The sequence below is a fragment of the Notolepis coatsorum genome, assembly GCF_963971535.1.
Source record: "Notolepis coatsorum genome assembly, chromosome: 14".
NCBI lineage: Eukaryota > Metazoa > Chordata > Actinopteri > Aulopiformes > Paralepididae > Notolepis > Notolepis coatsorum.
In genome coordinates, this window is record NC_140178.1 from 59,435,048 (window position 1) to 59,454,385 (window position 19,338).

At 39.2% G+C, this 19,338-nt stretch overlaps 1 protein-coding gene across 1 annotated transcript in view; it reads right to left on the minus strand.

Moving 5' to 3' along the window:
* The window catches only part of pax10 (paired box 10), a gene marked incomplete at both ends in the record, with an annotated part of 30,502 nt that extends 27,130 nt beyond the window's left edge, over window positions 1–3,372 (minus strand). Inside the window, one exon of the mRNA XM_084329117.1 lies at window positions 3,267–3,372. Within this exon, the coding sequence (XP_084185243.1) occupies window positions 3,267–3,372 (106 nt within the window). The remainder of the gene's footprint in view (window positions 1–3,266) is intronic.
* Window positions 3,373–19,338: the final 15,966 nt, after the last annotated feature.

The window sequence follows — 19,338 nt, forward strand, 5'->3', positions numbered from 1 at the left end:
AGCACTATGACAAATGTATTACAATATAAAGACATAAAATGATGTAATATCGCATTGTAATTTGTACTGGAAAACTATCTATGTGTGCATGTTTTTGTAGATGCTGTTGACATGATATTTAACTTTATTTATAATAAAACACAATATACTTGTGCCCTAATGATAAGGATAAGCGCACAATGAAGAAACCCAATCCCATTGCTAAAAGAAAGTCTAACATGCCTATATATACTTATACTATGGTTACACACTATAAATATATTACGTGGCCCATAATAGGCCCCAAACAGCATTGTCAACTTCAACAGAGCCGTGCCCATAGCTGGACCTAGCACATTTGGCGCTCTAGGCAAGCTTCACCCCCCCCCCCCCCCCCCCCCCCCCCCAAAACGATATCAAAACATCTTATTCTTAACAGTTATATAGTAAAGTACTGCACCTTTATTTATTACAAACAAGAACAAGAGCTAAGAATAAATGTAAAGTGCACACTAAAGAATGAAAACAAATAAACAACTTAGCTAACAAACGATAATAATAATAATAATAATAATAATAATAATAATAATAATAATAATAATAATAATAATAATAATAATAATAATAATAATAATAATAATAATAATAATAATAATAATAATAATAATAATAATAATAATAATAATAATAATAATAATAATAATAATAATAATAATAATAATAATATAATAATAATAATAATAACAATAACAAACAATAAAATAATGTGCAAATTTGCTTTCAAAGAAAATTAAGAAGAAATGTAAAGTGCACACTAAAGAATTAAAACAAATAAACAACTTAGCTAACAAACAATAATAATAATAACAATAACAAACATAAAAATAATGTGCAAATTTGCTTTCAAAGAAAATGATGTATTGTAAAATATGTTACACATGTTAAATAATCAAAATATAATATGCTAAATAAACAAACAAATAAATAAATAAAAATTACGAATTCACTTTGTCTCAAGAACAATTTACATTCCACTCCCTATCATCAGACTTCAAGGTTAGCCACCATATTAGCTCCTACTGGTTTCCATTTACAGTGCAATCCTTCTGGCCTTCCTCGCTGCAAAGTCATCAATCACATCATCATCTGACCACCAACCTCATGGTTAATACTGATTACAGCCAGACCACTGAGGCGGTTTTGAGCCATGGTTGACCTCAGGTATGTTTTCAAGAGTTTTAATTTTGAAAAACTCCTCTCGGCTGAAGCTACTGTTATTGGTAGCGTTGCACTGATCCGCAGAGCAATAAACAAGTTGGGATATATTTCTGTGAGCTGCTTTGTGTGTATGAATTTCAACAACTCAAGAGTTGTCATGCTCTTTGATGGCAAGTCAGGTACATTTTCCAACTCCTGAGCCAGCTCCTTCCCATCCAAATCAGATTGCCCACCATGGCTTAAGGTGTGTGCAAGTGCGTGCACTTGCTTCATCAGCTCTTGGTGTGGCAGGTATTGGAAGCTGGACAGAATACCAAACTTGTCTTCCACATGTTCAAGAGTGGTAAACCTCTCCTCGTGCTCTATATGTTCTGACTGTGAACACCTAAAGCCGAGGTGCCCCCCCCCCCCCCCCCCCCCCCCCGCCCCCCAACTTCTTAAAGACGGATTTTTGGCTAATTTCCCCTTATGTTAGTTATCTTTTTTTAATGTCAATATATTGGTTGCAGATATAGAGGGGGTGGGAGCAACAACTGTGTAAAAAAAAACAATAATTATTATAATTTGTATTCAATTATTAGGATGTGTGTTTATATAAGGAAATGTGTTTATATTAGGATGTGTGTTTATAGTATAGAAGTTGGTGGCTCCCCCAAAGGTAGGCATGATTACAAGTAGAGTAAAATTACTAGGATTCACTGATGTGATATATTTTCCATCAGGGACCAGTTTGAAAACAATTGTTGTAAAATGTGGGAGATGGATGGTAATATATTTTACCCAACCAACCAACCCACCAACCCACACCCAACCAACCAATCAACAACCAACCCACCAACCAATCAATCAACCAACCAACCCACCAACCAACCTACCAACCAATCAACCAACCAACCCACCAACCAATCAACCAACAACCACACCCAACCAACCAATCAACCAACCAACCCACCAACCAATCAACCAACCAACCAATCAACCAACCAACCCACCAACCAATCAACCCACCAACCAACCCACCAACCAATCAACCAACCAACCAACCCACCAACCAATCAACCAATCAACCAACCAACCGACCAACCAACCTACCAACCCACTCACCAACCAACCAACCCAAATACCAACCAACCCATCAACCCACCAACCAACCAACCAACCAACCAACCAAACAACCCACAAATGGAAAAACCAACCCACCCACCCACCAACTAGCCTATCAATCAGACAGACCAACTCACCTACCAACCCACCAACCAACCCACCAACCAAACAACCCACCAACGCAAAAACCAACCAATCCACCCACCAACTAACCCATCAATCAGACAGACAGACCAACCCACCAACCCACACACCAACCAACCAATCAACCAACTAACCCACCAACCAACCAGCCAACCCACCAACCCACACACCAACCAACCAATCAACCAACTAACCCACCAACCAACCAGCCAACCCACCAACCCACACACCAACCAACCAATCAACCAACTAACCCACCAACCAACCAGCCAACCCACCAACCCACACACCAACCAACCAATCTACCAACTAACCCACCAACCAACCAGCCAACCCACCAACCCACACACCAACCAACCAATCAACCAACTAACCCACCAACCAACCAGCCAACCCACCAACCCACACACCAACCAACCAATCAACCAACTAACCCACCAACCAACCAGCCAACCCACCAACCCACACACCAACCAACCAATCAACCAACTAACCCACCAACCAACCAGCCAACCCACCAACCCAAAAACCAACCCACCATCCAAACAAACCAACCTATCAATCAATCAATCAATCAATCAATCACTCACTCAGACAGACCGAACGGCCGGCCGACCAATCAACCAATCAATCAACCAACCAACCAATCAATAAACCAATCAATCAATCAATCCCAATATCCTCTTTTTTATCTTATGTCTTAGTTATCTTTATTGTCCTTATCTTGAGTCTTATTTTATTATACTATTACTATTCTAGCTGTTTAACTGCAGGTAGGTTGTTATATGAGTTATCCCAGGAGGGAGAGGGGGCCACCCTACCTGCTCCGTGTGGTGCCATGGTGCTGGGTTGATGATGGTACCAGCTGTTGGAGGCTGCCCAGTCTGTGCCACTCTGTAGATTTAGCATGGTGAGTTTCTCACACATGACCCTTGACCCCTGGCCTCACCACTTCCTGATTTCACCACCTCCAAGAGAGAGAGAGAGAGAGAGAGAGAGAGAGAGAGAGAGAGAGAGAGAGAGAGAGAGAGAGAGAGAGAGAGAGAGAGAGAGAGAGAGAGAGAGAGAGAGAGATGGGGAATAAGTATGACTGGGTAGACTTGTCAGATAATGACTTGTCAGACAAGTATGAAGAGTAGACAGTAGGGTATCCAAATCAAATACTTTTTCATCAGATAAAATAAAAAGAGGAAGGGATGGAGAAAAGGAAGAAAGAGAAGAAGAGATGGGCCATTATCAGTAAATGTATTTGTATAGTAAGGTAGTCATAGTAACAGTAACATATACTGTAACATACCATATGTAATGTACAACACATAGTTAGTTACCTGTATCCCTCAATTATTAAACTATAACATTAACTGCTAATAAACTATAATATTAACTGCAAATAAACTATAACGTTAGCTGCTAATAAACTACGTTAGCTGCTAATAAACTATAATGTTACCTGCTAAACACTAACGTTAGCGGCTAATAAACTATAATATGAACTGCTAATAAACTATAACATTAGCTGCTAATAAACTATAACGTTGGCTGCTAATAAACCATAATGTTAGCTACTAATGAACTATAATGTTAGCTACTAATAAACTATAACATTAGGTCCTAATAAACTATAACATTAGCTGCTAATAAACTATAAAGTTAGCTGCTAATAAAGTATGTTAGCTATTAATAAACTATAACATTAGCTGCTAATAAACTATAATGTTAGCTGCTAATAAACTATAATGTTAACTGCAAATAAACTATAACGTTAGCTGCTAATAAACTACAACGTTAGCTGCTAATAAACTATAATGTTACCTGCTAAACACTAACGTTAGCGGCTAATAAACTATAATATGAACTGCTAATAAACTATAACATTAGCTGCTAATAAACTATAACGTTGGCTGCTAATAAACCATAATGTTAGCTACTAATGAACTATAATGTTAGCTACTAATAAACTATAACATTAGCTATTAATAAACTATAACATTAGCTGCTAATAAACTATAATGTTAGCTGCTAATAAACTATAATGTTACCTGCTAATAAACTATAACGTTAGTGGCTAATAAACTATAACATTAACTGCTAATAAACTATAGCATTAGCTGCTAATAAACTATAAAGTTAGCTGCTAATAAACGTTAGCTGCTAATACAGTAAACTATAACGTTAGCTGCTAATAAACTAACGTTAGCTGTGGGCACTTTCTTTTGTGAAGCAGATCTTTATTTATAGACAATATGCTAATGTTTGGAGAGGCTGTGTTAGCCACAGGTAACATAGCCAGGCAAGGCGTTTGGTGTTTACAACCATATCAGGATCCTAAGCCACACACACGCGCGCGCGCGTGCGCACACGCACACGCACACGCACACACACACACCCAAACACACACACATTCAGGGTGCATCAGCGTCCTGGGGTGACATGTCGGCGAGTTCATCCCAAACACATGAGGTAATTAAGGGCCCCCTCCTCCGCTCCCGACACCCTCTATACACACACGCATGAGAGGAGAGAGTAACACTGTCACCCAGCATTAAGCAGTGCGTGCAGAGCGCGAGACACAGCAAGATGTTAAAGGAACACGCCAACATTATGGGAAATGTGCTTACCGTCTTTTCCAGAGTCAGACAAGAAGATAGGTACCAATTTCCTCTCTATGCGTTCAGTAGAAAGCTATCTGGCTGCAAGCTAGCCTATCTTAGCACAAATGAATAGAAGCGAATATGGACAACTAGCCTAACTTGTGGTACGTATCCGCTTCTATTAATTTGTGCTAAGCTAAATATGTGTAACTGACAGACCACCTATTTCTATTTTTTATTTATTGTTTTGAGTAAGGGAAAGGCAAAATAAGATTTTCTTCTCCCTGCTCCCTTTCGCTCATGGAATGTGCAAATTAAGAGGTGCTTTGATTATGATTTAGTTTTTTTTTTATGGAACTGTGTATTAGGCTACCATGAATGGAACAAATTCAAATTTTATAAAAGTTTGATCACCTTTCCACTGATGAATCGATTATGCTAATAAATACTATAGTCCAGGCATAGTAGTACACAGACATACATAGATTGTATGAGCAGGCTGAGAAGGTTGAACGCATATTGGCTCATCAAATATGTCAAGTAGCTGCATCAAAACTTATAGTGGAAATTCTATGACCTCTGGAGAAATCCATACTGACCAGTAGGAAATTAATAAGGTATGGCTGTATGCCTCAGACTCCAAAGGTGATTAATTCGTGACTTTCTAGATCAATTATAAATGCCAATAATAAAAGATAGTTATAAGGCCAGCCTGGATGAGCCTTTCTCTCCTGAGGACTTAGCACATGCAATAAAAAGTATGCAAAGTTCCAAATCCCCTGATGGGTTTACTTTAGAATTCTTCAAGGCCTTCTCAAAATGTATCTCCCGAGTGCTACCTGATGCCTTTAATGAGGCCTTTGAGGCCAAGACTCTTCCTCCAACCATTTATCAGGCATCCATATTGTTAAAGGAGGTGAAGACAGGTTTTTATAGACCAGCCAGCCTTTTAGACATGGATGCCAAACTGTTAGCTAGGATGCTTGCCACACGATTGGAAAAGGTTCTCCCATCAATTATATCACCAGAGCAGACCGGGCTTATCAAGAACCGCCTTTTGTTTTCTAACCTTCGTCAACTTTATAATATCTTATACAACGGCATGCAAATTTCTCGATTCTGATTGGCCATTCACACGTCTTTATTGGTAACAATCCACGGTCCTGGGCTCAGGACCCGCCCACAACCAAATCACATAACCCTCCCCGGCTCACTCCGGGAGAAAACAGGATCGCGGAGATCAAATGGTTATGTTGAAAGCACCATAACGACTAAATATGAAGCGATTCTGTCAAGGGGAATGTGTTAGTATTTTAAACAATGTTGGATGATGTAATTGATGGGTCTTGACTCAATCTAGAACAAAAGAAAAATCGCGGATTGATTGATAGATTAATTGATTGATTTAAATTTCTTCCTTCCTACTTTCTTGCAGCGTTCTCTCTCACACTGTCCGACGCTGGCGTACCCACAAACACACACACACACATACACACACACACACACACACACACACACACACACACATACACACACGCACACACACACTGTGACACACACACACACACACACACACACGCACACACACACACACACACTCCTGTCTGCAACAGCGGGGGAGTCAGACTGAGAGAGAAGCAGCGCTGTTTTAAGTGAGCATGGTCTATTGAATTGATTGATTGGTTGATTGCTAATTTTATTACTGTACCCCTGGTTTCCAACTGGTTAAGTTTAGGCTAAAAGAAATAAATAAAAAAATAGGGCGAAGAAAACGTTTTTTTCCTATAGGGCAAAGAAAACGTTTTAATAAATTTTCAATCAATCATTCCAATAATACACAGTTGGATGTGTTAGTTGGTTGGATGCACTTCAAGCTGCTTCCACATGAGGCAACTTCTATCAATCATTCCAATAATACACAGTTGGATGTGTTAGTTTGGTTGGATGCACTTCAAGCTGCTTCCACATGGAGTTGTGGGAACTACTTTTTCTGGCGGATGGTTTTTTCAATAAATCTTCGATTAATGTGTGTTTATTGTATAGAAATAAGGTTGGATGAATCTGGCAGTTGTATAAAAGCTTTACACCACGTGCAGTCGTGATTTGTGACCAATAAACCATGCCTAGGGGGGTCTAACGACCCTCGGCTGCGCCTCGGGCCTAACAACCACCCCTAGGCATGGTTTATTGGTCACAAACCACTCCTGCGTGTGATGTAATGCTTAAATACAGTATACTCCCCCAACTTGGCCCCTCGCAGAGTAAATCTTACTCAAACTGAGTCCATTTGAGCCCAAGTGAGAACATTTTTGCTCAGTTTGAGTAAAATTTACTCAGCGAAATTTACTGTGATATAGAGGTTCTTGTTTCCCTGGATGCTGAGAAGGCCTTCAACCAAGTTCAATGGGACTTTTTTTTTATTTTATAACTTGGTTGTATCGGTCCGCTTTTGCCTCAGTGATGACAGTGATGACCAACTCCCTTACTATCACTATACAAACAAGCAATTACAATTCTAGACAAGAAACCATTCAGGTACCATCATTGTCACATTCTAAAAAAAGTATAATCTGTTTAGTTGGGAAAACCTGAACGTCTAAACGTCTGCCTAGTTTTCAAGATCAAGTGTATAATGGCTCCTCCTCCTTTGTCTGGGGTGCAGTGTGTGGATATTATGCATTTGTCTATGCCCTGGGCCATAGTCATGATGTGATCTGTCCATGTGTCCATGACTGTATTGTGCCCTGTATCCCTATCTTATGTCCTACTATATGTGCTTTTGTTTTTGTTTTTATTGTAATATTATTTATCTTGCTTGTATTCTGTTTGTATTGCTAACTCTTTTTCACATAGGATTAGCCTGTACCTTCTGGCAGGGGGACTACCAATGGAAATGAGCCTTTTTGTCAAAAATGTGGTGCATTTACGTTTTTTTAGATGTTTATTAATGTACACTGTCCCCCTTGAACAAATAAAGTAAACCTGACCTAAACCTAAACCTTAGATCTCCCTACTTCTCCCTACGAGGCATGGTTGCCCCCTTTTATTTGTTCTTGCTATTGAATCTTTGGCCATTGCTCTGCGTTCCCTAGAGGGTTATGAGGGAATTCCTATATCCTATATGTAAATCCTTATCCATTGATGAAATTATTTCTAGTTTAATTTGGGACAAGGCGAGACCTAGAATCAGGAAAGCTTATTTATACTGTACAACCAAAACTAGATGGAGGAATGGGATTACTAGAATTTCTGTTTTATTATTGGGCGTGTAACATTCATGCTCTCTCCTCACTCATTTGATAAACATGCAGAAAATCTGCAAGAGCAAAAAAAAAGTTGGGTACAAATGGAATGCAATTCATGCCATCTGACATCTCTGAATGCTCTTCTGTTCTCTTCTATGCCCTTGGCATTACATTATGTCAAGAACAATCCCATTGTAACAGTCTTTGAAAATATGGTCTAATATCAGGAGGAACTATGGATGGCAGAATGGCTCTCTGCTTGCCCCTGTTTATCCCAGCCATCTCTTCTCCCCCTCTATTATGGATCACTCTTTTAATATATGGAAAAGTAATGGCATAATATGATGGCCTTTATAAAGATAAAATATGTCCTACCTTTGAACAGCTGCAAAATGAATTTAACAAAATCCAACTTGAAATTGCTCCAGATTCCGTTATACTAATATCGCTAGTACCCATCACAGGCACTTAAAGAGGCACTTCACCAAAAAACAATTCTGATTACTTTGTTTGCATATAATCTCACACACATCCAAAAACTCCAGTTTTGCACACATTAATTTAGCTTGACAGTTATTGAGAGTAAATTAGTTTCAATATGGCCACCAGTGATGTCGTCAGGGACATTGAGTCCTTGAGGTGTGTTAATTACAGCTCCATGAAATGATGAATAGATGAATAAATAGCAATACTTTGTCTCATAGGGAATGCTACCGTATAATTTCATTCGGCCGTCATTAACACAACACAAGGATTCAATGTCCCCGATGACATCACTGGTGGCCATACTAAAACTTGAGAATTTATTCTCAATAACTGTCAAACTAAATGAATGTGTGCAAAAATAATTTTGGATGTCTGTGAGATTATGTGCAAAATAAATCAGCATTGTTTTTGGTGAAGTGAACCCTTTAAAGGTAATATGCCTTCCTTTCCCGATTTACCCGATGAGTTGCTCATGGAATCACTGTTTTCCTTTGAGCCGCAAAGGAGGGGGACGTTAACAATTAAAAACCTAAACACACACAGATTAGTACTGTACAACAAACGGGAGCATTTGGGTTTTGATACAGATGTGCATGTAATACTTGAATGTCTCACAACACATTCTGTAATTAAGCATTACATCACACGCAGGAGTGGTTTGTGAACAATAAACCATGCCTAGGGGTGATCGTTAGGCCCGAGGCGCAGCCGAGGGTCATTAGACCCCCCTAGGCATGGTTTATTTTTCACAAATCATGACTGAAAGTGGTGTAATGCTTTTATACAACTGCCACATTCATCCAACCTTATTGCTATACAATAAACACACATTAATCGAAGATTTATTGAAAAAACCATCCGCCAGAAAAAGTAGTTCCCACAACAACAAAAAAGACAAGTTGCCTCCATGTGGAAGCAGCTCGGAAGTGCATCCAACGGTTCTCATCCAACAAACTAACACATCCAACTGTGTGTTATTGGAATGATTGATTGATTGAAAATTGTATTACCAGATGCAGAATGGGTACAATACAGTACGGCTCAATACACACAATTGTTAAGGGGATGCAGACCTATAGAACTTCTTAGATGCTTCTATAGAAAGTAGGTAAAACAAATAAAAAAGTCAACAAACTAACACATCCAACTGTGTGTTATTGGAATGATTGATTGATTTAAAATTGTATTACCAGATGCAGAATGGGTACAATACAGTACGGCTCAATACACACAATTGTTAAGGGGATGCAGACCTACTTTCTATAGAACTTCATGGAAACCAGGCGTACAGTAATAAAATTAGCAATCAATCAATCAATCAATCAATTCAATAGGCCATGCTCACTTAAAACAGCGCAGCTGCTTCTATGTCTCTCAGTCTGACTCTCCTCCGCCGTTGTGTGTGTGTGTGTGTGAAATTTGCATGCCGTATAACTGTGCGCAATACCAACAATACACAAAATATACATATATATTATATATATATATATATATATATATAATAATAATAGCTTAGATTTATATAGCGTCGTTCATGAAACCCAAGGATGCTTTACAAAGCAACAATAAATACATAAAACCATACAATATAAAAAAAAATGCACACACATTGGAATCTACCATAGCCACAGATACAAATACCCATAACTGAAAATATGAACAGCCTCACCTAAATAACCAAGTTTTTCTGTCTTCATACACAGAGGCATCACTACTGCTTCTATCGTCACCAGCCCAGGCCACAACATTTACCGCCTTAACAGTCCAATGATGAGAGAGCAATTCTGTGGTGTGTGTGGTGTGTGTGCGTGCGTGCGTGCGTGCGTGCGTGCGTGCGTGCGTGCGTGCGTGCGTGCGTGCGTGCGTGCGTGCGTGCGTGCGTGCGTGCGTGCGTGCGTGTGTGTGTGTGTGCTTGGAGTCTTACTTCACCATTTGTGAAGTAAGAAGTAAGTAATGTGCTTACTTCTTACTTACTTATTGACATTATTAAAGAAGTAATTGATTCTATTGTAAAACCTTTGACCTATATATGCAATCTGTCTTTTCAAAGAAGTATTTCTCCTAATAATAGGAAATCAGCAAAGGTAATTCCAATATTTAAAAATGGAGATAAGCATCAAATGGACAATTATAGGCCGGTGTCTCTACTTCCTCAATTTTCTAAAATATTAGAGAAATTATTTGTGAATTTCATTGACAAATAAAGTGAAGACCAGTATGGGTTTAGGGAAAATAGAACTACTACATATGCAGTGATGGAGATGGTAGAAGAAATAACAAAGGCAGTTGAAAATGGAAATTGGAGAAGTATGGGATACAAGGTATAGCTAACTCTTGGCTGAAGAGCTACTTGGAAAACAGACAGCAATGTGTGGAAATTAATGACACTGTGTCAGGATTTAGGAAGGTCACCTGTGGAGTATAGGGATCTGTGATAGGTCCAATACATTTTATATACTTTATATTAATGATATGTGCAATGTTGCTGTAACAAACTGTTAAAGTTTGTTATTTTTGTTATTTTTGCAGACGATACAAATGTATATTGCTCAGGAAGTAATTTAAAGGAACTTCTGTTTGATATTGAAAGAGAGCTTGAAATTCTCAAAACTTGGTTTGATGTTAATAAATTGTCTCTCAATATTAAGAAAACAAAATCTATGGTTTTTGGTAATCGAAAAGAAATAGAGGGGGATATAGAGTTAAAAATATGTGATGTGAAAATAGAAAGAGTTTCTGAGATAAAGTTTCTAGGGGTAATTATTGATCAGAAATTTAAATGGAAACAACATGATAACTATATTCAAGGAAAAATATCCAAGTCAGTAGCAATCGTGTATAAATGTAAGGATATATTAAACTATAAAGCCTTGTACATCATTTACTGCTCACTTATACTTCCTTACATATCTTAGGGTGCGATCCACGGGGGGAGCTGTGGGAGCCATGGCTCCCTTAGATCAGACATCAGCTCACCTGAATACATGATTTGTGAATCTTTGGGGGGTCTCTAAATTACTGAAAATAAATGCTACTTTTGCCATGCATTTCTCATTTTTTCTGTAATTTTCTGTATCATCATCGTGTATAATAATAAACGTATGCTATTTTGGATGTATGATTAATGATTTGCGTGTAGTGGCTACTTACTGGGACATAATTCACGGCATTCTAGCCTTTTGTGGTGTTTACTACATCTCCCATGACCCTTAGCGGGGGATGACGTAGTTAAAGAGAAACAGACGAGTGAAAGTTGAATGGAAGTGTTGTTTGTGCGACAGTAGCGTGCGTAATAAACAAATGTTTTTGCATCGGAACACGACTCCGTCTACGCTATCATTACTGCATTCCTACATTTGTGACCCTTGGACGTATTTCGGAGATTATATCGAACATGTCAACTGAACAACAGAACGCAGATCGCAGAACTTTGAACGTAGTTTCACTCAAGCTGCGCAGAGTGCCAACGCTTGGTTCGCGCAAGCCGAAGCCCAATTCGCTCTCAGGGATATTACCGCGGATGCCACCAAGTACTACTACGTGGTAGCAGCCCTTACGAATTCAACGGCAGCGAGAGTGGTGAGTTTGCTCGAAAACCCACCTACACATGACAAATATGTGACTATAAAAACACGCTCTGAGTTTTTTTTTTTTTTTTGCGTTTGGTCTGATGGTGGCACTAGAGGAAAGGTCATGGGGTCACCAAATCAATATGATTATTGCACTTGGGGTCATGAATGTGCACAGCAAATTAGAAAATATTAGAATGAAAGGTATTTGAGATATACTAATTCTAAAATGTAAAGTTTGGCCTGGTGGCACTAGACTAGAGGAAAGGTCACCAAAATCAATAGGCTCCTTTGTCTATTGGTCACATTTGAAAAGATTAGAATGAAAGCTACAGTATTTGAGTTATTGCGTTCACAAGTAGGATGGAAGTTTGGCCTCGTGGTGGCAGTAAAGGAAAGATCATGGGGTCAAAATCAAAATCAATAGGCTTCTTCCTCTAGGGGTCATGAATGGGCCCAGAAAATTCAAAAAGATTTGGATGACAGCTATTTGAAATACACAAATGTGAATATTGAAGGTTTGGCCTGATGGTGGCGCTAGAGGAAAGGTTGTGGGGTCACAAAAATCAATAGGCTCCTTCGTCTATGGGTCATGAACATGCACCACAAATTTGAAAAGATTCGAAAGAAAGTAATTTGAGTTATCGTGTTCACATAGAAGGATCTGCCGCAGTGGAGGTCTGGGAAAACATTGTTTGGGGATATAATTATGTCTAGCCTATCGATGAGGAGTACAACACTGTGCTGCCTAACCCTACAACACACTATATTGTGCACTATGATGCCTTAAAGACAAATAAACGTATTTAGTCCTTATTTATCTTTTTATTACTGCACTTGCAGTTGTGTACTGACTAGTCTACATCCTTTGGACAGAATGTTACATGTCACCCGAAAATACCTCTACTATCATTGGCGATTAATGGATAGAGCATAACCTTCTTTACATAAAGTAATAGGATAAACATCACTCATCTGAAAACATATGTTGTACTTATACATAATGTATGCCTTTGTCAGAAGGTATCAGAAGAGCTATGTCACTTTTCTACATAGGTCGTAGGCTATAGCTCTATTTATTTTCTACCCTGCTTGAGAAACACAGACATCCCAGTTTTTCTCCACCTTTTTCCATTTCAGAATCCCACATTTTTCTTGACTGGTGTTAGAATATTTAGGTTTAGGTGTTTGGTTTTGATCATAATGCTCATGTTGGCTCTGCTATACGACTGACAACTCACAGTATGTTATATCCCTCGACAGCTCAAAGTGATTCTTCGTACATAACAAATATCAACGACAGCGGGCTCACAACTACATGCAATGTCTAATCAGGTATTGAATAGGTATTCTCTCCTTCTCTTCCTCTCTCTCTCTCTCTCTCTCTCTCTCTCTCTCTCTCTCTCTCTCTCTCTCTCTCTCTCTCTCTCTCTCTTCTCTCTCTCTCTCTCTCTCTCTCTCTCTCATTCTCTCTCTCTGATTTCAACTGTGGTTGGTAAATTAAGTAGTTTCGGGGAGGCCCCCCACTCACCTTCGAAACCAAGGGAAGTAGAGAGTGTTCTCTAAAAGTCTCTCCTCTCTCACTCTCTCTCTCTTCTCTCTCTCTCTCTCTCTCTCTTCTCCACTCCTCCGCTTCTCAGCCCGAGTCTCTCGTTCTCCACTCCTTCCCTTTCTCTTTCACTCTCCCTTCATCTCTCTGGTCTGACCTCGCTTTTGTTGACTCTGTGTGTGTGTGTGTGTGTGTGTGTGTGTGTGTGTGTGTGTGTGTGTGTGTGTGTGTGTGTGTGTGTGTGTGTGTGTGTGTGTGTGTGTGTGTGTGTGTGTGTGTGTGTGTGTGTGTGTGTGTGTGTGTGTGTGTGTGTGTGTGTGTGTGTGTGTGTGTAATGAAAAGAGGAGGAGGAGAGGCAGAACAGCAAGGCGAGAGCCAGAGAGAGATGGAGAGAGTTAGACAGAGCGAAAGAGAGGAGGAGAGGGAGGGGACAACGGGTCAGAGAGAGAGAGAGAGAGAGAGAGAGAGAGAGAGAGAGAGAGAGAGAGAGAGAGAGAGAGAGAGAGAGAGAGAGAGAGAGAGAGAGAGGGGGGGAAAACACGTCTTCAGGCACTCTGGTCCTCGGAGCGATAGATGGAGGGAGGGAGGGAGGGAGGGAGGAGAGGGAGGTGGAGGAATGGGAGAGAGAGAGAAAGAGAGAGAGAGGAGAGGGGGGGTGGAGGAATGACATACAGAGTCAATGTCAGTGTCAGGCCTGGACTTAATGAGAGAGAGAGAGAGAGAGAGAGAGAGAGAGAGAGAGAGAGAGAGAGAGAGAGAGAGAGAGAGAGAGAGAGAGAGAGAGAGAGAGAGAGAGAGAGAGAGAGAGAGACATAAAGAGAGAGAGATAGAGAGAGGGAGAGAGACAGAGAGAGACATAATGATACAGTAGATAGATAGATAGAATAGATAGATAGATAGATAGATAGATAGATAGATAGATAGATAGATAGATAGATAGATAGATAGATAGATAGATAGATAGATAGATAGATAGATAGATAGATAGATAGATAGATAGATAGATAGATAGATAGATAGATAGATAGATAGATAGATAGATAGATAATAGATAGATAGATAGATAGATAGATAGATAGATAGATAGATAGATAGATAGATAGATAGATAGATAGATAGATAGATAGATAGAATGATGGAGGATGGATGGATGGATGGATGGATGGATGGATGGATGGATGGATGGATGGATGGATGGATGGATGGATGGATGGATGGATGGATGGATGGATGGATGGATGGATGGATGGATGGATGGATGGATGGATGGATGGATGGATGGATGGATGGATGGATGGATGGATGGATGGATGGATAGATAGATAGATAGATAGATAGATAGATAGATAGATAGATAGATAGATAGATAGATAGATAGATAGATAGATAGATAGATAGATAGATAGATAGATAGATAGATAGATAGATAGATAGATAGATAGATAGAGAGAGAGAGAGAGGAGAGAGAGAGAGAGAGAGAGAGAGAGAGAGAGAGAGAGAGAGAGAGAGAGAGAGATGATAGATAGATAGATAGATAGATAGATAGATAGATAGATAGATAGATAGATAGATAGATAGATAGATAGATAGATAGATAGATAGATAGATAGATAGATAGATAGATAGATAGATAGATAGATAGATAGATAGATAGATAGATAGATAGATAGATAGATAGATAGATAGATCAAACAATAAAGTAATTTTTATATAAATACAGTGTATGTACCATATATATATATATATATAATTCTGGTTCTCAAGACTGTATTACAAAATATAGAAAAATATAGACGCACAATGTCTAATAATATTTTATTCATAATTTAAGAATATAATTTTAAGGGATATGACATTATAAATGTATGTTCTCTTGGGACAATAGCTTCTTATTCTAGCTGAGCTCTTCATAATGAGCTTCGAACATAAAAAAAAAATCGAAGTTTAAAAAAAAATAAAAGAAAATATTATTATTATTATTATTTTTTTTCTCCAAAATCTTGCGCCTCCATTCCAATGAAACGAAAGTAAGCGGCGCCTTCCCGCCTCCATTCCAATGAAACGAAAGTAAGCGGCGCCTCGACTCCACCTCTCTACAACAAGCACGTGGAGATTATCTGTGTTGAAAACAACAAGGACATGTGCAGCAGACATGTCGACGAAGAAGTCATCAGACGTGTGGTTACACTTTAAAATATGAAAAGACAATGCCCAAAAAGCCGAGTGCCAGATATGCCAGAAGAAAATGGCATATCACAACTCTACCACAACTTTATCAAATCACCTAAAAAACGTAAGTATCGTTGTACACGACGGCGACGCCACACAAAACATTAATAAGGCTATGCATATGCTGCTATGACTAATGTGTTACCAAGTTGGCTAATTTAATTGTAATCATCTGCTTTTGTAGGTGCATTGTCTGATATAATTATAAATTATAAATTATAAATAAAATATAATATAATTGTTTGCTTGATAGACGAAGGTTGCAACATAGTTATGTAATGTCATGTCGTTGGCTGTGAGAGCAGCCCCACTGCACCCAGGCAGCGCAGCCAAGTGAAACCTTGTTGGCTGCGTCACAGTCACGAAAGGGGCTACTTAATTAATTAATCCAATCCACTTTATTTATAGAGCACATTTAAAAACAACAAAGTTTACCAAAGTGCTGTACAAGTCCCACAACATAAGATAAAAAAAAAAAAATTATAATTAATATTATTATTATTTTTTCTTTTCTCGAAGCTTCGAATTAAAATCGAAGCTCGGCCCCGAAGCTTCGATTGCCAAAAAAAGCTTCGAAGGTCAGCCCTAGTTCTTACGCTGGTTTAATCAAGAGCTACTCACACCAAGCTCCAAAAATTACTATTAATCCCACACTCTGAGCCATAGTGTGGAATAGCCTACCAGTAAAAAAATTATAATATCTTTCCATACTGAAATTATATTTTTAGTATATTAAGTGTGCTAAAAGTATATGTCTACCCATATGTAGAGTATACCTGCAAAAAATATGTTGGTACTTTCATGTGCTTTCATGTACTAATTAAAAGCACATGTTTAGTATGATAGTCCAATGTTTACCAAACTTAAGTTGTAAAACTTAAGTTAAGTGTAAGTGTACATTTTGGTAATCAAAATGATAATATATTTGAGCACATATTTTTTTTCTTTTTTTTCATCTATTTTTTGTTCTCACTTTTTTCTGTATTTTCCCAATTTAGTCCCAATTTAGTCGTTATACCAATTCCCTTCCTGGTCGTTGCGTGCATTGCCCCATTGTCGGCCTAGGGAGGGTGAAGACTACCACATGCCTCCTACAAGTGGATTCAATCCCAGAGTCTCTGCGGTGGTAGGCGAGTGCATTCTCCACTGCGCTACCCAGCCGCCCCTTGAGCACATCTTAATTAAGTAAAACATTTAACACACAAGTACAACTTAAGTGGTTTAAATTTAACACAACGTTAGTATACTTTTTGAATACATAAAAAGAATACTCAAGTATATAAAGTATACTTTCAGAAAATATACTTAAATAGAATTTTTTTTACTTGGGTATCTGGCTTTGTCAACGTTATATACTAGCACACAAGCCCTGGTCATTGTAAACTGCGACTCATACTGGTCGGTTGGGGAGGGGATCTGGGGGAAATAGCGCGAACCTCCGCACGCGTTATATTCCCCCAGTGAGACTCCTCGCTGTCAGAACAGCTAGCCTGGCTGTTGGCCAAAAACACCTCTCCCAGAGTTTTTAAGCTAGGCTAGGTGATCCGTGTCCGCTTCCATTCATTTGTGCTAAGCTAGGCTAGGTTGCAGCCGGAAATCTTTCCGCTGAGAGAAAATTGGTATCTATCTTAATTGTCTGACTCTGGAGAACACGACAAGCGCATTTCACATAATGTGGGAGTGTTCCTTTAAGGTAAAAATATAACAATTGGACCTGAATTGAGATGTGTACCACTGTGCCTGTACAGTGAAAGAGAGATATTTGTATTAGTAATATTCCTCAACTCAGCACAGATGAATATACCTCAATATTGTTGGGTTCATGGCATCCTATTTAATGTTAATCTCACGTCTTTGTGTGGAGACAAAGGCTAGTCCTCTGAAGCGACACAAGTGCAAACATGCCCCCCCCAATCCCCCCACACACACACACACACACACACGCACGCACGCACGCACGCACGCACGCACGCACGCACGCACGCACGCACGCACGCACACACACACACACACACACACACACACACACACACACACACACACACACACACACACACACACACACACACACACACACACACACACACACACACACACACACACACACACACACACACACACACACACACACACACACACACACACACACACACACACACACACACACACACACACACACACACACACACTTCTGGATTTCACGAATTGCCAACATGGTCAGTCAGTTTCCTTATGGGCTTAGACTCGATCTCCCCAAACACACACACACAGACAACACGCCACACGCGTGCCACAGTGTGTTTGGCGTGTTTTCTTTCTGACTGCACTTTGACACTTGTGACATCATATTTGCATATTTCATAGGATTACCCCAGAAGAGCCAGTGAGCCGTTGACACGTGAAAAGAAGCAGAGCTTTGCACTTGGAACAAAGTCATGTTGAAACGTACAGGGTGGTGGTGATGATGATGATGATGATGATGATGATGATGATGATGATGATGATGATGATTGGTTTAAAAACATCATGGAAGCATTGAGATGGTGTGGCTTGTATCTGTAGTTCTAACCCCCTAGTCTCATAGACCTCTCACGCAGTCACGTCATTATGATGAGCCACGGTGCATTTTCTTTCCGCCTATGGCAGATATTAACAGTCTTTTCCTTTACCGTTTACCAGTAATTTTGTCCTTGATCCTGCATGTGGGGTTAATGGGAACATTGCATTTCACCAAAATATTTTCTTCCAAAAAAGCTCTTTAGTGTAGAGTTGTCCAGCCACTCTTCTCTGTTTTCATGCAATATGTACTTGAAATATAGTCTCATAGTATGTGAAGCATTCTATCATCTGCATATCAGAAGAATCTCAAGATCATTTTGGGTGATGTTTTACTAAAACAATGCCTGGGCTTTCTGTATGGGCGTATAGGTAATACTTTACGATGGCCGTATTCCTGTGTCGGGTGTCGCTGTCATTCTCTTCCCCATGGTGTAAGTTTAGAATTGATATGGTGGTAAACGTGATTGAAAACGATAGTGCAAAGCCATGCCTTGTAGTGAATTACAACCAAGTTCAACTTTGCCATTCAAATAGAGAGCCTCTATGTGATTAAAGGGGCACTTCACCAAAAAACAATGGTCCTCATTCTCAAATGGACATACGTAAAAGTTACCAAGGAATTCCTTCGTAACTTGATTTATGTACTTATTTGGCATTCTCAAACG